Below are 25,780 nucleotides of genomic sequence, written 5' to 3'. Positions count from 1 at the left end.
GAAATACAGCTTAATTTATCATATGGACATAAAAAATACCCTCACTGACTTTCTCAGCGTTATGCGAATAATTTATAACAAATGCAAAATCCACGAACCATTTTTCTATGGACCGCAATTATATACCCTGTACACGGACTGTCAGAAATCAAGGGCACGTGACCGTTCAGAGTCCAGTTGGCAAGGTTCCGCTCTGTTCCACATGGCACTACAGTATTTGGCATTCCGTTGGGAATCAGGGTTGGTTTGGGAAGGTCCCCATTCATCATTATGTTGGGTGCTCCGTTAGTTGATGATCCAGTCGAGGTATCTGTAGACAGAAAATTACATTCTCACTTTTATCTACAGCATCTATAATTTATCACAAGTTCTTCGTGCCTTCCACTCTGTTCAATGCATTTCATGAAATATCTGCTACTCTCCTTCAGACCAATACATAATCTTTTATTTGCCTAAAACTTTGAAAAATCAGAGTATGCAAGAACAAGGAATAATAGAGGTGTTTATGATCCATACGTGAAAACAGACAACAAAACAGAAGCCAAAACTGAACACCATACTTCCCATATTTATACATCCTACTTTACAGCCAATCCACAAGCAAGAAAATATTTTGCATGTTTCTAACTAAAATGAGTATACTGTGATCTTTAGACTACTGCCCTGGGCACAACCCTAAAATGAATCACAGGGCACCAGCAGGCACTGAGACTGCTCACAGCTTCTCTGTGCATCAAACTTGGACTTATCTGGCTTTTCTTTACGCCTGACTTTTTCAGTTGTATTTAGTAGTAAGGTTTTTCTCCTGAATTTCTGCAGTACCCAAGCACTGTACGTTTTAAGTGAACAGGAAAAAAAGTGTTCTTTTACCTGTCTGCACAGGACTTGATGCTGATGTAGGTGATCCTGGAATGGGTATTTCAAATGCACACAAAAACCCACTCACTGATAACCGGACTTTCTGGTTGTCTTGAGGAAAGTTCTTCATTGCAAACAGGGAAAAAGTTAGTCAGATATGTACATGCTTTTATCTGCAACTCCTTATATGCTTTGTTCTTTTGAAAAAGCAGTACGCCTATCAGATCATCTCTCCCTTCCCATCTGCTTTTTTACTCCTTTCTTGATAAAGGAGAGCCAACAAGCACAAGACTTTGCAGACCGCCACAGCAAGACCTGAGAGGCATTACTGGTTCTACACTGTAAGCCCCTAGCTTAAATCCTATTCAATAACAGCAAACAAAAATACAGATGTAAACACATACATAGCCAGTATACAGAACTAAGCCAGGTATCATTTATGTCTCCAACCTCTTGACGGTGTTTAAAGCTCATCATAGCACTCTACCTTGAGATTTATTACCTCAAGATGATTTTCTCATGTTTTCGTTAAATATCATTATTAATCAATTCAACTTCTGTGAGCTTCCACATCATTTTTCATTTTATTTACAGTTGAATTATTTTGGCTCAGTTTACTTGGTTTTAAACCTATTTGAAGTAAGCCAAATTACAGCTTAAAAGTGAAACATGAATTAAATAAAGTTCATATAGAGATAAAACCAAGCTCACTTTTTTAATCACACGTTCAGTTAAATTACTTCACATTTCTTGTGAGCAAAGCTTAATGTCAAAAAGCATGAAGACACTGCAGATATGTCAAAGAATAATCAGAAATGTGAGAAGTATTTTACAGCTTTTTTTTTTTTTTTTTCTTTTTACCTTTATATTGGAGCTATGGACTTCTGCAAGGAGTATCTGTTCTGGTTTCAGCCCACAGAGTTCACTTAACTGTTTTTTCAAACCCGTATACTTTTCATCCATGTTCAATCTCAGGCCGTATCGAACAGGTGTAGTACCATCCAATTTGATTACTTTAAAGGGGAAAAAGAAGCACACTGGTCAGCAAACCAGGAAAGATTCAATGAGAATAACACATTACACCTACTTACTTATTAGAAAGTATTTTTTTCCCACTCAAATCTGATTTTTATATTTTTTAATTTTATATATATATATATATATTTTATCATCAGGCAATTTTCAAGATCTGCAGACAAATGTCAGAAAATCCCTTGCTGCACCGACAGTAGAAAATGGATTCAAATTTTCTTTAGCTTTTTATCATTTTTCCTTTTGCCTGTTTTCCAACAATATATTGGGTGCTCATAGTGTAGTTCACAAACTGTGAAGTATTTTTGTTTGTCCACTCTCTTTTTCACCCTACACAGTTTTAGGACAACGTCCACAACACAGATTTTCAGTGAATAGAAGTGAAGTTCTCAAAACCTCAATTTTACATGTTTCTGTTTTAAGTTTTTTAGTCAGGATAGGAAATGTATGGACCATGTATGCTCTGTTTTTAAAGCTTTTATTTTAGTTTAACCAATGAAAATTCTTATTTCTTTTACATTAAAATAATGCTACTATTTTTAAAGTACAAATATTGACACAGAATTTGGATGTTTTAGAGCTGTTCCTTGAAAATCTGTTCTATATGCAGTTTTTAACTCCCTATAAACTTGTGTGTGCTACAACAAATACCATCACTCACCTGTAATTTCTAGGTGCATGTAGCTATCCATTGGCAAAGGCAAGGATAAAAAATTGAAAGGGTCAAATCTAACACTTATATGTCCACACGTTTTACACTTTACTTGTGACTTCAGCTGCCCATGAAATAAATCTACGACAATGGATCTGTTTCTTCTCAGATGGTTTTCCCAGGCCTAAAACAAATTGCAGGAAAACAACACAAAGTTAGAAACTGGGCTACTTGCTTGAACTACAGGAAAGAGGATGTGTTGGAAGACCAGCAAGTTTTGTCAACCTATGGAACTCAAATACTTTTCCACAGATGTGTCTTACTGATTTATAATAAAGAGTAAGTATTTAGTTTCAACAAGAATAAAGAAAACTTATTTTCCTTAACACAATAATCAAGGTATGACATCATTTCAAGTACTTCTGAAAGGATCATTACCTTGAAAAATTTTTGATATTCATTACTCTGAATCATTCAAAATGATTGAAAGATTTTATCTTTATACATTTATCATAATATTTAAACAAGCTCATTTTCAGATCAATGATGAAACTGACTCCTTAAATCATAGATCTAACAAGTTTCAAAAGATGGTCCATTCCTGCAAGAGTATTGTCACATACTTGCTCAACAATAACTTCGGATTTCCTGAGAAACAAAGTAATTTCTAGCAACTTGGTGTTATGAGGGGGAAACAGAAACAAACAAACCAAACCAACAAACAAAAATCCAAAACAACAACAATAAAAGCTTTACCCCATACCTCAGCTGCTACTTCCCAGTCTGGTCGACCATCACTATCTTTCAGTTCAACATATGGTTTATCATGAACTCTATTCAAATCCTCATGAAGACCATCCAAAAGAAAAGCTAGAAGCTCCTGTGAGTCTTGCTGTTGAAAGCCATTAAACCTTGGAGCATATTTCGCTATTGTCCACTACAAAAAGGACAGAAAGTTACTTAACGTTACATGACAAAAGCTGTAAAAATAAATCAAAATATTGAAGAGAAGATGCACGCTGTCAACAAGCAGAAATGTAATTGCCAAGAGTTAGAGACAACTCCCTATGCTTTCAGAACAAAAGATCATTTATAGGTAAATGCATTATCTTCTGTTCCTAACAAGGGCTATAAAAATCCACATCTTACGCCACAACCTCTGATTCATATCAGTTAACTCTTTTGAGCTTACACCTGCTGAACCATGATTACATTCAACAGAAAGCTGTTCAAGTCCTGACCACCAGGACGCACACACCCCGACCTCCTCCACATGGGCATTTTGTCCTGACACAGCCCTTTCCTGAAAGATTAAATTCTGTGACTAGTTTGGAGCAATGCACATGATGACTGTCTTCCTAGCACATGCTTGTGGTTTCACAGCCAACTTCTAACACACAGAATGTGTGTCCATGTTTCCTTCTCCTCCTCTAGGGAGATAGCAGTCTGAGTCCCAGAACCAATACAGCTAACATCAGGAAAAATTGCATTAAAAGATTTCCACTATTCAAAGAAATTCTTGCTTTCTACCTTTAAATAACACGCATTGCACTTACCCGTAACTTTAATGGTGCTATATTCTTCTGAGTCCCACTCCACAACTCCTGAACCAAATCCCCATAGCACTTGGCCATGTGTCCTTTCATTCCTATTGGATTTGTCCTAGAATTTATGAAGTAATTAATACCATGAGTTTTAAACAAGGAAGCACAAAGGCTTCATGCTGAACTGTTTCACCTCTTCCAGAAACAAAAGAGTTTATAGTTTCACGTATCCAAGCTAGTACCTGTTGTATAGCTGATAGTTGATAATACTAAACTTTAAAGAATTTATTCATATTGTCTACTTCTGAAAGTTGAAACTGATCTTAAATCAGCTACGATATCTAAATGCCAAAGGTCTCAAACAGATTACCTGTTAAGTTCATAAAGATGTCTTCCTGAGATGAAATACCGTGTCAGAGGTTGTGTATTACTGACACACTGGATACTGGAGTTCATGAAACATGTGTTACCCAGATTGCTTAATCCAGTTGCACCCTTTTCAGTAGGAACTGAGAAGAAGGAAACATAACTATGTCACTTCTGCAGATGTGAAAAATTAGTGAGGAATGGTATATCAGTGAAGCTGAGAATGTGACCTTTTCACTGCAACCATAACAATTTAACATGCTCCCACTTAGACTACAACTAGCACAGATGCTACAGAGGATCAGGCTGTTCAAAATATCTGCTCTCTCAACTCAAGTCAACAGAAATTGAGGTAATTGAGTATTTTGTTGGATTCCATCCACCATGAATATCAGTACAAGCCAGACGAACGACTGTCAGCTAAATAATTATGGTACTGCAACTTCTGGAGTCATTTGTTAAAATCTTAACTATTCCTCACTTTAAAACAAAATAAAAATAAAAAATATAACAAACACTGAATCCAGAATTTGCTACTGCTGCATCTGAATATTCATCTATCTATACATCCAATCCTCACACTTTTTAGCAGCTATGTTAATAAAACAGAAAGAACTAGCAAAGCCGCAAAGGCATAAAAGACCTCTTCCAATGTTAACAGCAATTTGATTAAAAAGACTTTCAACATAATACACACTCTTGGATTTCTCTTCTCACCATACCTCAAGTACTTACCTTTATGTCTGTCTATTTTACTGCTGTTTGCTATAAAAGACATCTCTTCAGGCCAGCTCATGTCTTTGTTTCGAACTAGAAAGAGACATGGTATAAGATTTTTGTTTACTACTTATTCCAGAGAACTTATACAGCTAAAGAGACTTAAGTAAAATTTGCAAATATTTAAATTTAGATCGTAAAATTATTTTCAGTAGGCACACTTTTGTTTCTCGAAATAAGAGTAGACAAGAAGTCAGGTCAAGCTAGTTAAAAAGTCAGCTGATCCATGCACCTCCAGCAAAGGCCTGATTCATTTGTGACTGAAACTACTCTGCCAGGCACGGTGTTACATGGCAGAAGGATAAGATGCAACAGAAATTGAAAAAAGAAAGGTATTGATTGATTCTAAGGCATTTTCACCATGAGGACAGTCAGTCAAGCAGCCAAGTCCAAATGTGTTAGGTTCTTTCCAGATGAGAAAATAAAAGCAGCTTATAATGAATGAAATTCTTAGAAATGAAGCTGGTATGGACTGCAACGTGCAGTTTTCTTCATCGTTTGCTTTGTATGAATGCATTCTTGTAAAATCGGGGGGGGGGGGGGAGGGAACACAACAAAAAGCATCAGGTGCATCACACAGGTTTTGCTTTATCTCTGGTGTTCTAGTTACTACTATAGATATAGTACATTATTTGTAGCTTTGGTACTTCTTCCTATATTTTTCTCAGTATAAACAGACAGAAATGTACACATACTATTCCTTCCCAAAATATTTCCAAAGATTAAATATTTGGGCACTAGGCTAACGTATTCGTATAGCAGTTTGGACAATTTCACAACTATGTACTTACACAGTCTATTAAGAATATATAGACTCATAAAAAAACTATTTGCTCTTAGTGTGTAAACAACTTTACATGCTCTTTTTATACCTTCTATTACTAAATGCTGCTCATCTTGGATTTTAAGGTACTCCAATCTGTGATCTTCATCATCGAGCAAAGTAAGATAGTTCTGCAGGAGAAAAATACTTCATATAGTTATTACTTCTAGATCGAAAATTCTCTAAGGATGTTTTAATCTCAAAGCAATGAAATTAAAATAGTATTAATATTTTTTTCACATAAATAAGAGTACTAGTTCCCTAATTAATTAAGCAAAATTAATTAAATACAGCAGTTCACTGATCTCCACAAGGATTTATTTCAGTGCTGTAGTTTTACATGGCATTCCTTTAGCATGACAAAACTATACACACTTCAGGGTTTGGAGGAATACATTCTGCTTGCTCATTTGATTTCTTCACATACACGTGTGAAGAGATCCTGAATGGCTGCTGGCTGTGTCAACAGAAGCCTACAGCATCATGCAGGCCAATGAAAGCACAGATTTTTACTTTGATCTAAACCAGTTTCTATTAAACTCTATAGCAAGAGTATTATTCAGTAAGCCAACTGCCATTTTATAAACATATCACAGGATAAATTGATGTTTATCAGGCTAATGACGCAAAAACCTAAATTTCACTGCTTGGAGCACACAAAAATTAAAAAATGGCATGAGTAAAACCTTTACACATTTTGGCCCAAGTTTTCCAACCTGGGTGGTTAAATCTCAAAGAAAACTTATGCTATTTTTTTTTCTGTGCATGTGTTTAATAGTATCTACAAAAGAATATGATATACAATATTCAAAAGCTGTTAAAAACTAAAAAGACTGACATTTACCTCGCTGTTGTATAACCAGAGGCGCATATCTTCTTCTTTTATACGTAGCCTCTGAGAGAGGTATTCGTGTATCTCTTTAATCGTCTGCATTCGACTAAAGCAGCCAGTGTAAGCCAAGACTCTCTTTAAAGGAGCATTTGGTGAAGGTACATTCCCTGGATTCGCAACCATAAGAAAAGAGCAAGAGATAACATATATACCCAATGCACACTGAAATAAAACCCAGGTAAATAACAACTTACACACTACGCGGACTCTAAGTTGTTGATTTTTTGGTGAAAAAGAAGTACACAGTTCTGCTTTTGTTTTCGGATAAAGTAATGAAATGAAAGCTAGCTGTTACCAACACTCGGGGATGTCTCGCATCGGCACAGAACAAACTTGCTATTGCAAAGACAATAGACTCATCTCCCTTATTACCCAACCCTATTAGAAAACCGCTCCATTAAGATTCTCACAGGAAATAATTGAAAAGAAATTTTTAAATGTCTGGACTACTCTATTTTTTTTTTTCCTCTTAAAGACAAAGTATCAAAGACAATAGTAATTTTCAAAATAAAGGGCTTAAAAAATGTCACGGATATTTTCTTTTGAGAGCAAACTGTCAGTTAAATAGAAGGTTAAAATACAATAAAAATCAGGCTGACTACTCTTGGGAGTAGCATGACTTTGCTCCAGCTCTTCCGTGGGATGAACTCTGACCTGCGAAGATGAAATCAGCCTGGCAGTTTGACAATAAAAGTACTCTTTGTAACTAAGAGCCTCAAATCATGTTCTATGAAGATGCCTATGATTTTCACCAGCATTCCTAAACAATCTCATCTTTGGAACACAAATAAATTCCATCAGTCAAGATTGTTGCTGTTTTCTATAAAACGAGCTCACCTTTAAACAAAACATTTAAAAAAGTGCAGTTTGAAACAGATGAGACCAAATTTGTTTTATTTTCTGAGCTTCTTTAGTTTAACCTAAGGGAGGGGAAGGAAGTTCCCCACTCCTACAAAGCCAGGTCCGTAGCGTATTAATAAGAAGCTTGTGTTATAGAGCCTGGCTGGGCAATTGCTTTACTTAAATAATTACAGATTTGGCATTGTTCTATTTTCATCATTAAAAGAGTACAATGAAGTAGTACCGTATGAAAAGATGCAGTTATACATGCAATTTGACAAGAGAGTAAAACTATACTGTAATTGTAAGTCAGCAAAGCATCAGTTCTGTTTCAGGCTACGAGGCAAAATACTAATTTATTTATTTTTTAAAGGAACACAAAAAAGCATTTTCTGAGATTAAGGATCAGAGGATTAGTCGTAAGATTACAGCAAGAAAGCACATTTGAAAACTCAAAAAGATTAATAATTGATTGGGCAAATGAATTAGTGAAGAGCAAAATAATTGCAAATCAAGATCAAATTTGTCATGTCAGAAAGTTCCCTCTCTTTGACTTTCAGTCTTTTAGGAAGTCCAAACAAAACAATTTCTATTTTTTTAGGTCAATACAAAAAATGAATTTGGTAGCAGGCAGTTTCTGTAGCGGAACTTGATCAAACAGGCAGCCACCATTTACAGGTTAAGTTTGAGATTCTATCAAAGCAGTGAAAAATTGAGCATCTGCATGAGATTTTTAAACATACACCAACAGTAATAAGGCAGAAGGATTTAGTTTTCAGTAGTCAGGTGAGCCCACTTCTGGATATATGTTACTGTGCATGCCCAATTTGTGTGTATCCAACTGCACATAATATGTGGAAATCATGTATTTCTTCAGACCTTTTGTATAAACCACGTATGTAACGACACACACAAACCAATTACTGAAAATAAATCCCTGTAACACTTGCCAGCAGAGACACGCAAAGCTACAAGATAAAGATTATTCTTATAGCTTATTACTTGGACAATCTTTTGGTGAGCATTAACACCACAATTACGGTATTTTAGTGGGATGTTTACTTTCTTTTGAATGTCTTTCCAAACTGTATCAAGCAATTGTCTTCATATTCCATTAACTAAGCCCCTTTTTAAAGGGTACTAAATAATTTGGGGCATTAAAGTCTAGCTGCCTGAGTAACTCAGAACCAGTTGGCTGAATAATGATTTACTTTATTATATACTATCAGAAACACACCCCAATGCACAGGTGCATGTACCCTGGCTACATAATTAACTGCCAGAGGGAATTACCAGATCTTAGCTCTGTATTTCATGCAGTGCTCATTTCTCACTTTCAATTCACCGATCTATTTGCAGTAACTACACAACTTAACTGACTGCACTGGAAACGGTCCCTCAAGCCTCTTCCTTTCAAAAGGAGATAGAAGGAAAGCCTTGAAATTTTTACCAAACGCTGATTGTGCCTTACAGTTGATTAGCTGGTGTGCAAGCACAGTGGCAGCAAGCTCGCTTCTACAGCTGTGGGTCTCGCTTTCTTAGAAACTGCGCGCTTGTATTCTTGCTGCATTCTTAAGTTACCTCTAGGTAAATGCTGAGGAAACATTCTCAGGCTCATCATACCCATATTCACCCAGATGTTTGACTGCTGTGTTCGAGTGGCAGGCTGCTGTCTCAGAAAGAGCAGATAGCGAGGAAATAACTCTAGTTCAGGCACATTTGTTTTGCTGTTTTTGATCACCTAGTAAAGACATTTAAAACACAGTTCAGAGACTCCTGTTCCAAACACGTAGGAAATCCTATTAGGAACAGGAAGTAATGATTAAAGTGGAGGGATAGAAAATAATTATGTTTTACTAGGAGACAAGAAATCCTCTGAACTTCTTACGGGGTATTAGGCAAACATCCACAGCGATAAAAATTTACTGATTTCTAAGTACTTTTGGAAGCTTATTAGTTTCAGACTAGCAAAAGCAAACACCTTATGTAGTGGAAGCATAGTTTCCTGTACAATACTATGGAAAGAACATTCTTACCATTCCTGAAATATACTTGAATTTACAATGAACCTCATTAACTCCACTCAGTCTGTACTTCAACACAAAAGGTTCACAACTGTTAAAAATAATCTCTACATTAAGACATTTGTTCTTTTTGAACTATAGTACTGAATTCACAACTTCATATTTTAGGGATATATTAACACTTACTTTGCATTTTGATACACCAACAGAAATAGCTGAAAGTTCCCTGGAACGTGACTTGTGGCTTTCCAGTCAACATTCCTACAAAGATTTTGCTACCTAGATCTGCCCGATGCCGATGTACATAAGTAACAGGACAACTATTTTTGTGAAAATGACAATCAGAAGAAAACACTCAGCTTAAGCTGTGAGAAGCAACATAATGCACTGAAGTGTCATGGTATTAAACTTCAGCTACAACAGAAACATCTTCTGGAAAGAAGCTCCCTGATGGTCCCTGCTGCAGGCAGGAGCCTGCACTCCCCATATACATGGCCACATGTAACCCAGTTCCCTCCATAAATTCAAGAGTTCAGATAACTGCATCTCAAAATATTCTTTAATTATGAACCGAAAAGCTGAAGTTTATACATCCACTATTGACATTTTTACAGACAAGATATCTAAACTCATTTTTGTTCCATTCTGAATAGAAGTCTTGTTTCTAATGGCACTATCGTAAAAATCTTAAGCACATTAGTTTGCGCTGTGCATAAAGTGATGTGCCCTTTCTGGATCATGAAAGGTGTTTGTTTCCATGGAGAACGTGTGGGAGGAGGGTAGCAGAAGCCAGTGATTTTTCACTGTAAAATCCTTGTCAATACTATGGCTAACAGATCAAATCATCAAAAATCATACAGCAAATTCTCTCCCATTTCTAACACGAAACACAAAACTAATACCAAAAAAAAAATCAAGAAAAACATAACTTAAAATCTGTTTGGAATCAAAACATTTTAAAATGAGGCCTGCCTTATATAAACATTTTCATCTAGCAGGCTTAAAAATGCTTCACACCTTATTAAGAGTATTTTAAATACAGCCAGTCCTGTATATTAACCAATGCCTCTACTTGTGAGCAAATTACTATAATTTTCTTAGCTTTAAGATCAGTCTACTTTTTGACACGTTGAATATTAATAACTCAATGCATGCCTGCTTTGGTTCCACATGATTATGACCGGTTAATCATTTTGCAATAATACATACAAAGAAACAGAGATAGCCCAATAAGCTGTGAGCAAATTATATGATTTAACACTGTTTCCATATAATTAGTGCTTCTCTTTCAGAAATATTGTTTTAACTGCAACCAAAAAGTATCTCATTGGGATAACGCAGAGTAATTATTAGTCCACTTAGTCAATTCCATTTAACATAGAACACTTTCACACATTCAAAAATTAAATTCAGCATTGTGCCCCAAATTAATCTTTAATTACGAATATTACAACCTTAATATAGAAAATACTAGTATTAGTTACAAAAACTCAAGTTTTCAAAGGTTTTTAAGAAAACTTTTATACAAACAAGTACAAATGTCACCTTAACTTTCATAGGCTTTCACTAAATAGTCAGTTTCTTTGTAAGGTTCTAAGTGACTACAGGCAATTAAATAATTGTTGATATAAAACCTCAACATTACCAATTTGGAAATACATTTTTTATTACACAATGAATATACTTATGTTAATTGTAAATCTATTTCACAATGTTACTGCAATTCGTTGGTTTTTCTGCTTACTGTAAAAATACAATAAATGTATTAATTCACTACATATGAATTATTTGCTGGCAAATGAGTAAATGAGTATTCCATAAATTTGGAGGAGTGTTACTGAGTTTGTGCTGAAGAAAAAGAATGATCATTGCTTGCCTCAGCAGCAGGATTTTTATTTACTCTTAAAAAAAAAAAAAGAGCAATTATCAGAATACTAGAAAAATAATGATACAAAAGAACTACTTATTTTAAATGTATGATCTCAAAATAACAATTGGTAGTGCTCGTAGGCAATCATTTCAACAAAGAATAGTCCTTGACTGCTTTCTTTATTGGGCTCATATTGGTATCTATTCTTCTAGAACTCCACCAAGTCATGTATATTGTGTTTTCTATAGTACTGTGACTGAAGGACAGCCTTTGTTCCCTTCTCCCCATTTTCATGAAATTGAGATAAGAAATGCCATTTCAAAGCAACAGGTGTCCCAGTTTTAACTTTACTGTTGTGGTGTTGTTTTTTTTTTTTTGTTGTTTGTTTGTTTGTTTTTTCTATTTTTCCTTGCAAAATAGTTGAAATATTATCTAGTAGGTTAAATGTATTTAAGTTTTTATGGCAAGAAAACAGTGCCTATACTCACAACTTACCGGCCTGGGCAAGGACAGATTTGCTCCATACCAATGGTAAAGTGCTCTCCAAACGGGCTCCGGTACCATTATGTAGTCCTTCCCTTCAATCAATTGCGGTGATCGCTTTAATCTTCCACCCTCCATTGTTAATGATGCAGCCTTTTACACAAAAAAGGATTTTGTCAAAACTCAAGTGCAAAAAATAGTGTACAGCTACAACAATTTTAGTTCATGAACACAGAACCCTTTTTAATTATTAAAGCACTTTTAAATTGTAATTAGCAACTGCTTTTCATAACACAGTTTGTAAATTCAATACTATAACTAATACAATAATACAATAACTAATGGTAATGTTTCACTATTTACCGTTTCTCTAAAAGACTGTCCATTATAAAAGCCATATTATGTTTTTCTTTTGTGTCACCTACTCCAACAGCTTCAAGTATAGCATAGAAAAATACAATCTATACTCATAGAGTATAGTGCTGATCTGTGATTTATGTTTTGTTTGCATGAATACAGAAAAAACTTTTTCAATTTAGTTACCTATTTTCTGTTTCCATGCAATAGGAATAAACTATTATATTTAAATTGAAATCAACGAAGTTATAAATCATAAAAGCATTTTATAGTTAATGTTTAAAGTTGTATTTATAACAGCCTTCTTTAATTGCAAGTTTTGTGAAGCTATTTAAGAACAGTTTAAATATTTCTCTTCTAACCAAACACTCAATAGGTACCCTCATAAGAATATCACATTTTTTTCCTCTTAAGAATTAAAAATGAAATTTCTTCTATAACAAAGAGTTTAAATTTAGAATTAAGCCACTAGCTGAAAAAAAGAAACACACAAAAAGCTGTGATAAAAGTATGTTAAAACATACTTTTCCTATATTTGCCTGAGTCAGGTGTATTTACCTTCACTGGTTCTTGTGTTACAAGGGGTTGGTTATCAATAGCTCCTGGTTTCTGAGGATTAAGTTGTAGCAAAGAATTCCCATTGGTTCCAAGGAAACACTGGTTATTGTTGTCTGAAGTATTATGCTGCCTAGCGAAACATACATCAGTCCCTGGTGTGCCAGGGTAAAGAGCATCTGTGGCAGAATGTGAAAAAAAAATCTCTGTTTCAGTTAGTGACTCCACCCACACAACATTAATGGATCAGTTAAACTGTGATATCCTTTTTTACATTTTTTTAAAGGCCATTGAAGCAGTCTCCTATCCTTCATACTTCAGTAAAATATGCAACTCTTCCTAATTATGGAGTAACAAATACACTAGCGCTCTCAGAAAAGGTGAAAAACTGGCTATATGAATTCTACTTAGCAAAGCAGATACTTACATAAATGCTGGTTTCAAAACAGCCTAACTAGGTTTGCGTGAGCAAATGTTTTTGGCATTTGCTTGTTTTCTAGATGTTTGAATATCAAACTTGAAAATATCATATACGAAATTGAAAACATAAGCAATAATGCTTTATTTTTACTTTTTCTCCTTAAGAAGGCTTTTTTTCTTATAGAACACGCTCTATATAGTTATTCAGACGATAAATCTAAATTTCAAGTTAAAGAAAAAAAAATAAAGAACCTTTAATCTAAAACTTGTCTCCCTTCCTGATCCTTCTCCTATTCCTCACCCTCAAAAGGGTCATGGTAAGACAGATCTGAAAACACCAGGTGTGATATTCAGCTGTCTTATAAGGGAAAAAAAAAAAGAGAGACATCTCAAATTCTCACAAGAACTGATTGAAAATCATCACTAAAATCTCTTTTTCTTTCACAAAGGTGGCTCCAAGAATCTATACAAGCTCAATAAATGACATGCGCTGTAAAATTAGATTGTTTTGCCTATTTTTTTTTTTTTTTTTACCTCATTTACTGTGAAGATGAGAAGAAATCTCATTGCAAGACATACAATACCAACTAGAAATAAGCCAGAAATAACTTAATGTAAATAGGAGAAAAATATCACTCAGAACATAAGTTAAATGAAAAAATTATCTTGAAAATAATTCTGGAAACTGCTCATAGGACAAAAGATGAATTGCTGTGTAAATGCAACTGCCTATTGTTTCTATACAAGAGGCTAAAAATTCCTAGCAATCCATTGACATCCACACGTAGGACACTTCTGCAACCTAACCTTTGTTATCTTTTTGTCTGGAGGAATCCATGCAGCATGTAGTTTCTCAAAACTTGTTCTACATTAAACCTCCAAGGAAATAAGATGTTATGCTTACTGCTGCTAGTAGTCTCTGAGGCTTCTGATGCAGTAGAAATATTATCTGAAAACTTTTCTTCTGTTGCACTGAAGTAATTAAGACCTCCCATTTTGTCTTCTCCCTGTTCTGAAGTATTGGCTGCAGCAGCTATGAGTGAATTCTTACCTCCACTCAAGACAGATGAAGGCTCTATCACAACAGGGTTTGCATCCTAGAATTGGTAGGCAAGTAGAAAAGTTATTTGTAAGCTAGTATCAAAGACTTCACAACAACAACCAAACCCATTACCAAAATTTGCGTAACCACTTTCACATATCATGAGCTTCACAGGAAAAAAAAAACACACAACTTTCTACATCTACAGATGAAAACTTGTCAGAGAAAAAACTATTAAAATTGTTAAAGCAGTGGAATACTCTTCTGCACAACATAAAAATGGTGAAAGATCAGAATTACTTTCCCTACCTAGATACATAAAAAGGGAACCATTTTAGATAACTATTATAACAGGCTATAAATATTTGAAGATTGGTCCCTGTTGAATTTTGTATGGTTAAACAAGAGCAGCATGCAGAAGAGCAAAACACCTTCTTCTCTCAAACCTGCATCAATTTAGTTTTCCCTGATTTTCTGTTTTGATCAGTCACAGAAACACCTTAGTATCAGAAGAGGATGAGAAATATAAACTGATGAAACTACAGACCACAATTATCTTGTTATTAACAGATTTATTACTAATTGGGATTACCATGATTAAAGGTTTCCTGTGCTATGCAGGATGTAAAAGAGTTCTTATTTTATTCCTTTGGAGAAGCAGCATTGTGCAAGCAATCTGGCTCACACTTTGGCAAAAACAAAGGTGGAGAATGAAATTTGTGTCCCCTATAAGCAAAACTTGCCTGCCCAGTACAGAAAAAATGTAAGAAGAATCCTATCCAATTTAGCATACTAGTCACAACAAGAAGCTTCAATAAATGAGAGAAGAAGAAAAATGGGATTAACTGAACTTTAGAGGGAAACAAATAACGCCCATGCAACGGACACCATTGTAACAACAGTGGAAAAAGGGGCATTCGCCATTTTATACTGTCCCCTATTTATCACATCATTAAACACAGCATCTTGTCAACTAACAAAGCTGTGCAGTAAGGCTAGAAGTATAAAAATAAGACTAAAATTGGAATAATAAGACTGGCATTTTAATACCAGTAATCATTTATACAGTTCCATGAAAATTCTGAGTGCTCTCTTTGCTCAAGAGGCAGACAGAGTGACTAATGGCATTTTGCTATTACACAAAGTAGTAGGTATGAAGTCACATGCACATCTGAGTACTCCTAGTATAACAAGAATCAAATTGCCTACTATTTCAGTCATTTAAGCCATCATTTGTCCAACTAATTGTACACAAAGAATAACTGTAATTATATTATTTAACGCATACATTGCAATTTCTAAACCTTTTTAGTTATTTGATTTTTTTTTAATCAAATACTTATGTGACACCTTATAACTACATAAACCTCTTCTAAGAAATAGTTTATATTCTAACATTCTTGGTTGCGTCACCTGCAAAGAGTATTAATCTCAATCTTAAATCAATTTTATTAAGCATGCTTTCCTTGGCATGGACATAAAATTCACATAGAAGTTTTAACTTGAATATTTTAGTTGGAAGGTCTTAAAGAGCACCATGTAACGTAAGGTTTTAGCAGGACTCCTTTGATCATTATCAGGTATTGGACTACTTTCATCATTGCCTGCAAGTCAGATTATATCAATACCCTCCTTTGCCTGTCCAAAAAACATTATGCATTTGTGGCACAGGAACCATGCCATGGCCCTAAAGTGCAAAGTCAAAACCAAAACAAGTAGTTTTGTTATCAAACAGGAAAAAATACTTTAGGGAAGTACTATTGGGAGAGTACGTTTTTACTTCAAACATGTTTTGACAATCAGGAATGCTGAAACAAAACAGAAAGGTGACAGTTCAATGAAATTATAGTGAAAAGTTCACTGTGACACAATGACTCAGCAAAACAATTCTCTTCCACTCTTTTTTCATGAACACATTTATACATACCAAGAATTCCCTTATTCAAGTATACATTGCTATTGTACTTACATATTTGACATATTCCTTCCACTGGTGCCACCATGGCATTGCAATAAGAAACCAGTTGTGCCCTGGCTGAAGGCCGTATCTGCTTTCTCTTTCTAACCAGCCTCTGCAAACAGTGAACAACATGAAGGATTAGTTGAAAAAGGGAAGTTACAATCCTTCTTTTGAAAATATTAAAAGGTGATTCTGAATCACCTGTTAAGGATTCAGAGCAAAAAACGCACCTAATAATCTGTCCTTCTTCTTCTGGAGTGGCAGGTCGTAGCCCCAAAACTATATGACACACCTGGAAAAAGAAAGGCAATTTTTATTAAGAGTTGCACCAGTGTGAAACAAGCATTAGATAAATGAAAGAAAAGAATAACTTTAATGGGACTTTTCAGAAAATTCTTTTTTTTTTTTTTTTTTTTTTTTTTTTAGCTATGTAGCAAGATAAGCTATAATCAAACAAATCACTAAACAGAAACATTTGGAGCTTTGAGATTCACAACCCGTTTCCATTGTTAAACAAAGACGCAGAGAATATCAAATACTCCAAGGCAAATTAATGTGATTACAAAATGAATTTTCATTACTTTCATGTCTGAAGAAAGGCACACAGTATGAAAGATCACAGTAACAGACAAGGACTGGATATACAAAAGGTTAAGACACATTTATGTACTGGGCAGAGGAAAGGAAAAACTAAGAGAATGCAAGATGGTGGAAAAGGATAAGCTGAAGGTAAACACTGAAAGGGGAAAAATGGAAAGAAGTGGTTGCAAAAGGGACTGAAAGGAAAACTAGCACATGAAGAGACCACGGGAGAAGCTTATAGCAGTCCAACCAATGTGTCACCATGGAAAATTTGGTAAAAGCTGCTCTCTAACAATCGTTTTCTTTGCTCTTTTCTTTCTTAAAAAAATACGTGAAGAAAAAGGCACCACCCTCTAAGCCAGCTCCCCATTTGGGCGGGCTTTCACTCTGAGTGCAGGACAGCAGTCCCAGACAATATTTTCCTCCCCTCTTCCTAGAGGAGCTGCCCCTGCCTTGGCTGCAGCCCCGTGTGTGGCTGGTTTTCCCCAGCAGCTCCCAGCCGCAGGGCGTGCAGCAGGGAGCCAAGAGCGCAGGGACGCAGGCTGCAGGGGTCTTTGTTTCCCAGGGCAGGGAGGAGGGTCAGCTGTCTCATCTCCAAGACATTTGTCAAATTGGTTGCTACTCATAACATGATTTATCGTCTTTCCCTTACATCTCTTTTGAGGCTACCAATTTGCATCTCAGCTGGAGCTTTCTAATGACTGGTGTGATATCTTATTTAAATTTATATTACAGTGTGAGAGACCATTTCTCATTTTGAATAAAACAAAGGCCATTAGCTGCTGGGAAGCAACAGATTTTCCAGCACACACAACACAGCTGGCTCTGATGTTTCCTTTTAAGTCATGTTACACTGGGCTAATATCAGATTCTTCATATAAACTCCCCCTGCTGCAAACAAACCAATTTGTTGAAAAGCTTTCCAAGGCACTCCACTCAGACTACTTAGCTTTTCTGTCTGCAGATGAGACACAGAAGCTCATGACAGTTCAAATAAATGCCCAGACAAATCAATGGCAGGCTGTCCCGTGCGAGTATGCTCTTCAGCCTGCAGCATGAGATGAGGGTGCCTTGTGTGATAAAGGTATCAAAGGAAGTAACAATAAATGAAACCTACAATGTCTAAAAAGAAAATGTGGCAACTGACAGAAGAAAAAATACTGTAAATGCAAACTGCAACAAGAAATGTGTAACAAAAATTGCAACAAATCATCATGTAAATGCATTAAAGGTTTGCTCACTCTACCCCTGACATCGCATACCTATTTGTCAGTTAACCAGCTTTAAGTTGTGGTAGGATAGTTGATTTTAGATATTTCGAAAAGACAGCCATTCTGGAGAAGGTTGCAGTGTAAGCAAAAGCTGATGCTATCAGAGAAAAAAAAAAAAAAAAAAGCAGAACTTTCTGATTTTATTCTTTCCAGCTGTGGTGTGGCCACAGAATGCTCTCACTCAGCCAGAAGTTCTATGAAAAGTATAGTTCCAAATATGATTTTAAAAGTATTCTAGGGCTATACACTGGAGAATCAGTAGTGTACTATTCAGTATTAACTTAAAATAAATAAATAAATCACAGCCTCTTTCTGATGAAACACTTTCCTGGTAAACCTCCTGATAAAAAAGTGGGCTGAAGTGAATACTAATAGGGTAAATCTCAAGGCTCCATTATTATTATTATTTGAATTCAAAGTATCTAGTTCTGTGGAATACCGGTAAGGAACAAACTGCACTGAATGAAAATACTCTTATTTTCTGCACAAAGTGAGCAAGCACTAGAATGTGACTATTTTAAGGATTTTTTAAAATCCCATTCAAGCTCAAGTAAAGGCAAATTCAGCGCACAATTAATCCTCAGCTTGTGCAACACAATAGTGATATGATATTGCAGCTTTCAAGGAGTGCTCCATTAAGAAAGCAATGAAAGGCTCCTCAGACAGCTTTGACAGAAAACGTAAAGGGAAAGCAGTTGTAAAGAGTTAGCAATACCTTTGTTCATTTCCTGTGTCCCTTGGCAAAGATTTGGAAGAACAACCATTTAAAAACACAGCTTTTTTCTAATGGAAAATCTAACTGCTGATTCACTTGAAATTTTTCATTTCATGAACAGTGCACTACATTCACTTTAACAAATTATGCTGTAGGCATCTCCATACACTGAAAAGAATAATAATCAAATAGAGAATCATCCCGTCAAGGTAATGTGCACTTGCAGAAACACAGAGCATATTGCAATAGACAACACTGCAAGCATGTTGACACAAACGCTGATGCTGCAATTCAAGGCCATGCAAAAAGCTGGGAAGTTAATCACTGCATTTTTCAAGTTTAAATTTCTTCTAAACATACCTGAAAAAGTAGATTTAAAAATTCATTGGCAAGAGCACTCTTCACACTCCATATCTGGTAGTCCTCCAGAGTGAGGTGTCCAAGCTTAGTTAAAAGAAGAAATGGGAAAGAGTAAACCAAAGCATAAGCAAGGATAAACCAAACCATTAATATGGTTTCTATAAAAATGCCAATTAAATGTACCACACAAGGCAAAGATAGCGTTTTGAGAAAAATTAGCATCTACCACTCTTAAAATAAACCTCGATCAAATAAAAGAAGAAAGATGCAGTTTTCATATTATTTTCAACCTGGAAAATCAAAAAGCCTGGAGATTACTCAGGTGAAACTCTGCACAGCATGTAACCTTTGCTCCTGCTCCACATCATTCACATTGCGTTATTCATGCTCAACTGCAGTTGTACTTCCTCAAACCATGAAAGCAGAAGCAGCAGAACATGGCAGGTCAGTGTAATGACTTGGTAGGAAAGAAAACTCTCAGGCTTTGATCTTCTATAGGAGTTGCACACATGAGTACTGGCCTATACACAGAAAACCCACTGTCTTCCTCTGAGAATTGGGCAAAACAATTGCAGGTCAAATCCTCACGATCTTAACTTACAACACAAGTCTTATTAATTAGCAATCACCTGTAAAGTTATACTAGCATAACACTGGCCAATACGTGAATCAATTACTTTCTTATTTTCCATAACTCAGCGACAGTAACAATCTGAGCTTTTAGTATAATTCATAGCCGTTTTTACAGCCCTGCCCGTTAGCCCACCTCTTCTCACACACCATTTCTGCAGAGTTCACAGATTAAAGCTAACGTATGTAGAGAGGTTAAGTAAAGTAATTTATGTAATTACTGCATCATCAGCTCTTTTCAGCGCTACATTCATGATGCTCTATGAAAGATATTTCAGTCTTTTTTCTTTTTTTAATTTTTTAACTCTTTGTGGAGATGAGGCTGCTATTAAATTACTCTTTATTAAAAGGGCAAAAAGCCTCAAAGGATGAGAAGAGCTCAGTGAAGATGTATTTTCTACTGCTTTGGTAATAAAAGAATTCAATAAAATATTTGCCTTCCACTTTGTAGAAGTATAAGCAGGCAAGAGAACTATTGAAGAAGTAACTAAGCATTTCTAGCCATTCTTTACAGCTTTTCTCAAACTATGTACAGTTTTCAGATATTCTTCCTCTAATAATTAGTGAAGCAAAGGATATTGTTTGCAGATAATGGTGCCCATCTCAAAAAAACATAATTAAAGATTTACACACAGTGAACTATAAAGCACAATATAAACTATTAAGATTTGTTGCTTTGTCATGACAGATGCCTCCATAGTTTCACAGATACTTAGCTCTGAAACAATACTGTGAAATATAGTTCATTGATTAGATATAATATTATTTACCAAAAACAGTTTGGTAGTGATAATGCTTAAGTAACCTTTGAATTACTGCAGTTGTTCCAGCATGAAAGGATAATGTGCCTTTTCACATAGTATAAAACATGAGATATATTAATGCACTACCCCCCTTTTTTGTTTTTAACATGAAACAAAAAACATTCTTCAGAAAAAGTCAACCAGCAGACTTAAGTGGTATTATGCATAGCGAAGCCTTAAAAACAGTATATGCTTCAAATTAATTTCAGCTGGTTTAGTTTTGTATATTAAAATGGCTTACAAAACTGAACATTTTCCACAATAGTTACAAAATAACATGTTAATGGAAGACAGATATTTCTTTAAAAATTCTTCTATTGACACATGTCTACTTTAAAGAAAGCAGAAGATTTAATTATTATTATTATTTTATAAACTGAAGATACCAAGACATAAAAATAACAGGAAAACAGCAAATTCCTACCTTTGTGTTATCATGCATATTCAAAATATCTTCTACAATTTCAGACAAATCCATGTCCAATTCCTTGGCAAACAAAAGGATTAGAAAACAGATTTAAATTCTCAAAGCACTCTCTGGAGCGGTATGTGTTCAGAATAAAAATATAACCATCAGAAATGTTGATGATACCACTATGTAATTCACAATTGAGTGCTTCCAGACAGTTGCACTTTTCTACCTAAGGTTTCTTTAAATGAAACAGGATACATTACAGTCAAATAACTCTACTTTGGTTAATGGCAGGGTAAAGTTATGCAAGGTAAGTTACATCCTGTTATCAATACTCCTCTGTTAAGATAGTTTAAGGATGCCTGTATTTCACTGAAACAGTGTTCAAACATCATTCACATCTGAAACATGACATTTATTCCTACTTTAGAAGGATAACTTTAGGAAACAGAAGCAAGTGACTAAGAAAAATATATAAATGTAACTTACAGGTATTTTATCGGTACGGTTATCCTTCCAGACTTCTAAAAGTGCAACCACCATTTCTTTAAGTTCCGTGCGAGACAGCACACCATCCCGGTCAATGTCAAAAACCTTGAAGCAAACTGAGGGAAAAAAGGAAATTACGCCTGTATGTTAGAACTACTCAACAACTTTTTTTTTTTCTTACAGAATATAAGTCTGCAGAGTCACAAGAACATGATTTAGTGCTGACAGTTTTGATGAGGCAGGATGCATGTGTGTTAGTGAGGAAATGGAGCAGCTGTGTTTAATAAACTGAAATCTAGATTCCTGCAATTTTGTGCTGTGTTTTCTGATGTGACTTAGCAGGGAACATATGTGCATACAGAAACTTCCAGTGAATGCCTTTAAGTTCCAGCAATATGGCTTTGGAAAGGCGTGGAATGAAGGTATTTCAAAACTGAAGAACCTTGCAGGGAAACAGCTGAAAACTGGACAGTAAACAAGACAAAATATACTATTTAACCACAGAACACTGCAAAATAACTTCTGAAGTATGCTTTTTTTCTCCCAACAGGCTTATAATTTTATGAAGCCATTGATGAGTTATGAAAATATAGAGAATTCAGTTTAGTTGTGCTTTATAAAAGGAAGCCTTCATACTTAAACATATATAGTTTTAAACTTCTGAAGTCTGTCACCTTTCACAGATGCACACTTATGTGAAAGAAATTTCTAAAAAAGGTGGAAACAACTCAACTTACTTGTTCAAACTAAAAAAGATCTCTAAAATTAATAGTTAACATTCTGCATACTTACATTTTTGTCTTTCTGCCAAGGGTCCCCTGCAACATGCTGAGAGCCCACAGGAAATTTCCTTAAAATCTATGTGATTGTCTCGGTTTTCATCAAAGGCATTAAACAAACCTGCAAACCACAAAAGCATCTCCTGTTACAGCATCTGACTGAAACAGTTGACAATAATCCTTAGAATTTATGTGAAGTGTTAATGGTTTACATTTGCAAGGAGAAGTACAAACATTTATGATTGTACCATTCTTAGCAAGTGTAATAAGGATAATGAATCACTACTACAACCATTTTAAAGATGAATTAGATCACTAGTGTGGCTAGACAAAGGGAAACAGAGTTAAGGAATCCTAAACAGATGCCTTACTCTTTCACCTTACGTGTAATGGCTAATTTATAGAAATGTGCATTTAAACCAGTGTGGTTAGAATAAGCATTTTTCACAAAAGCTACATGATCAGAAGAGTAAAGGTACTCAGATGCCAATAATGACTTTTCCAAAACACAACAAGCTCGTTTTGAAAATCACTGAATACCTTGGCAAATTTGGCCCTAAGTGAGTTAGGAGTTTCCATTACACTGGCCTTCAAATGATTTGAGTTTATTCATTCCACACATACAACATTTTTGATCCCATAAAAAGTTAATGACTCATTCAGAAAACATAGAGAATGTGCAGAAACGATTCAAGTTTCCTCATAACAGCTGTGTAAATTTGTATTACTTAACATATAAAACACACTCACTAGCAACAGGATATGGCAATATATCCCTACTGAACTGAACATAAGTTCTGGTGTTCCAACAGCTTGCATCTACTGAACATGAATTATCCTGAACATGAATTACCCGTTTCCTACTTACTACTGAGACTCATCAGTACAGCTGACCATTTGGTGATAAAAGAAAATGCCACTCTAAGACTGGAGAGAAGACTAATATGGAAGATGCCAAACACCACAGCAACATCACTTCCTTGCATGTTTTATCGAAGTTCCATACCTTCACTCAGAGATGGATGAATAGGAGGCGAAACCAAGGGGGCAAATGTTTCTAAATCGAAACGTCCAGTTCTTGATTGAGCTTTTAGCAGCCAGTATCGTTTTTCAAGATCAATGATGTCAGATTCTTCCACTGTATAACCAACACAAATAAAAGAAAGTTTTGGTAACATCTGGACTGTGTTAGAATTCGTCACTAAATAAAAAGGCAGCTTTATTTTGTCACAAAGAGAATGGTGCTACATTTTTGTGCTTGATTTCTGTGTTTAAAAAATAAAAATACAAGCTGTAGAGAAAAGGTTTTGTTATTAAGTTGCTTACCTAAAGAATCATCTTACCTATTCAATATCTAAGAGCTCGACATCAATAATACATAGAAGTAATTAGAAGTGCAGAAATGAATTTCGCCTACTGCTAAAGGTTCCAGAGATATCTTCTTTTTCATATATTTCTTCTTGATGAACTGAACAGGTAGATTATATGTGCAATATCAGTTTGCAAAGCTAAACAATATTTAGATTTCTAAAATGCATGTAAAGTAGCATTCAAAAAAAAGAAAAAAAGCTCAGAACTCTTATGGGAAGAAAAAAGATTAGTACTTAGGTTCTCTTAAATAATTCCCATTTAAAATTTTTATTCTACTTATACAGTAATAGTGTCTGTCACATTAAAATTTAGCTTTATCTTAGCATTATATCAAAATATATATTTTATTTTACTTTGTTATTTATACTATAGATGAACCTAGAAACCCAGTCAACCTTGCAGAGTGATTATACAAACCTAGAAGAAACTTTATATTGAGGAATTTATAATCTAATATAAACTGGGGGGGGAGGGAGGTTAGTAAAACGAGGTGTTAGGGAAAGGGAAGTAAAAAGTAGACAGAGGAAGAAACGTTTTCTTTCAAAACATACAAAGATCTTTTTTTTCTTTTTTTCCCAAGTTTTAGGGGTTTGTCAGTTTTATCTTTAAAATTAAATGTATATAGAAAACACAGTTTCTGCTCCACAATACTTTTAATCTTTTTACATATGCAAGTGTGTCACAACAATGCTTTAGGTCAGTGTAAATTAATTGGTTCTCTAATAGATATGTAATGACAAAGCTGTCTATATTAAGCACCACTACGTGTGATCCCATTCCCAGATGGTTCTGAGCCTTTAAATCCTTGCCAGCTTTCTAATAGGTTTAACTTGAGCTATTTGGCCTGGTTTAGTCTACAGAAACAATAATAATCCTGTAAGGCTTAAGAAAAGATAAAACAAGTCACATGTCAAATTAAAATTGTATTGATTTTTTCCTATATCTGTCATTAAGAATAGTAATTTAATCAGAATAGTAACTTAGGGAACATACAAGGAGCACTAACTAGTTGTAACTACCCAATGGGCACATAAAACTATACATCACAAACTATGCAGTGCTGTACCCTCATCAGCAGAAAGTTTGGAAAATTTTTTACCAAAAATTAGTTTCTGATGTGGGGCTGGAGGAGTGGGAAGGGATTACATCTTCCTGTAAAGTATTTTTAGACAGCAGCTAGCAAAGTAACACCAGCAAAAATATGCCCTCCTTTTGGTCCGTACACTCAGCACAAGGCCGAGACAGACCTGACACTAGCCTGCAGAACACCCACACTACAGCTGCAGTTCAAGGGTCACATATTTCTAACATAACTCAGAGAAGACTTACCTTCCACTGAACCCCAGGCACATGCTGCAGCATCCTCACTATTGTGCATTTACATGGTGAGTGAGATAAAGGAACGGATATAGCAGGAAAACCAAACTGATTTCCTTTCTCCTCTCCCTCCTTTCCAGCTGGATCAATTCCCTTATCTGGCTTACCATCTGCTGGCTCTTGGTTGTGTTGTAATACATATGGAAAGAGTAATCTAAACATATAAAGGAATCCTACTCAACTACAAATCAAGAAGCAGTAATAGAATAGTTATTTCTTTGAAGATCAGCATACAGAAATATTGCAGATGCTTAGGACTGTGCCCAGATGCAGGCAGTTTCATGAGCCTGGGTAGCACACTCAGGTGTGTTCCAGGAAATGCAGGAGTGCTGTGATGACTTCATGACATACCTGTCCCACAATGGTTTGCATCTCAACAGATGAGAGAAAATCTGCCAGATAAAATACACTTTCCCTCAACGTTGTTGTTCAGCAGGGCGCAGCATGCTGCAACACTGCCAAGGCAGACCCTGCAGGACACCATGCTAGGACTGCA

The 25,780-nt window shown here is 35.4% G+C and overlaps 1 protein-coding gene across 4 annotated transcripts in view; it reads right to left on the bottom strand.

Moving 5' to 3' along the window:
• USP32 (ubiquitin specific peptidase 32) overlaps positions 1 to 25,780 on the bottom strand; it is a 76,464-nt gene that overhangs the window by 11,829 nt on the left and 38,855 nt on the right. Inside the window, exons 6-26 of one of the 4 annotated variants that reach the window (XM_084493585.1) lie at positions 23,543 to 23,674; positions 22,550 to 22,657; positions 21,758 to 21,873; positions 21,281 to 21,343; positions 19,424 to 19,507; positions 16,726 to 16,787; positions 16,505 to 16,607; positions 14,398 to 14,590; positions 13,077 to 13,252; positions 12,174 to 12,314; positions 9,366 to 9,525; positions 6,897 to 7,051; positions 6,102 to 6,183; positions 5,188 to 5,262; positions 4,457 to 4,595; positions 4,099 to 4,204; positions 3,306 to 3,479; positions 2,552 to 2,726; positions 1,720 to 1,871; positions 871 to 982; positions 99 to 310 (exon numbers count right to left, since the gene is read on the bottom strand). In XM_084493585.1, coding sequence (XP_084349711.1) covers positions 99 to 310; positions 871 to 982; positions 1,720 to 1,871; positions 2,552 to 2,726; positions 3,306 to 3,479; positions 4,099 to 4,204; positions 4,457 to 4,595; positions 5,188 to 5,262; positions 6,102 to 6,183; positions 6,897 to 7,051; positions 9,366 to 9,525; positions 12,174 to 12,314; positions 13,077 to 13,252; positions 14,398 to 14,590; positions 16,505 to 16,607; positions 16,726 to 16,787; positions 19,424 to 19,507; positions 21,281 to 21,343; positions 21,758 to 21,873; positions 22,550 to 22,657; positions 23,543 to 23,674 — 2,720 coding nt within the window. The remainder of the gene's footprint in view (positions 1 to 98; positions 311 to 870; positions 983 to 1,719; positions 1,872 to 2,551; positions 2,727 to 3,305; positions 3,480 to 4,098; positions 4,205 to 4,456; positions 4,596 to 5,187; positions 5,263 to 6,101; positions 6,184 to 6,896; positions 7,052 to 9,365; positions 9,526 to 12,173; positions 12,315 to 13,076; positions 13,253 to 14,397; positions 14,591 to 16,504; positions 16,608 to 16,725; positions 16,788 to 19,423; positions 19,508 to 21,280; positions 21,344 to 21,757; positions 21,874 to 22,549; positions 22,658 to 23,542; positions 23,675 to 25,780) is intronic. The other 3 variants (XM_084493586.1, XM_084493587.1, XM_084493588.1) reach the window with 3 other exon arrangements.

Source organism: Aythya ferina (assembly GCF_964211825.1).
Source record: "Aythya ferina genome assembly, chromosome: 19".
Classification (NCBI taxonomy): Eukaryota; Metazoa; Chordata; class Aves; order Anseriformes; family Anatidae; genus Aythya; species Aythya ferina.
The sequence above is the reverse complement of the archived record's forward strand: the minus strand, read 5'-3'. Positions and strand labels throughout refer to the sequence as shown.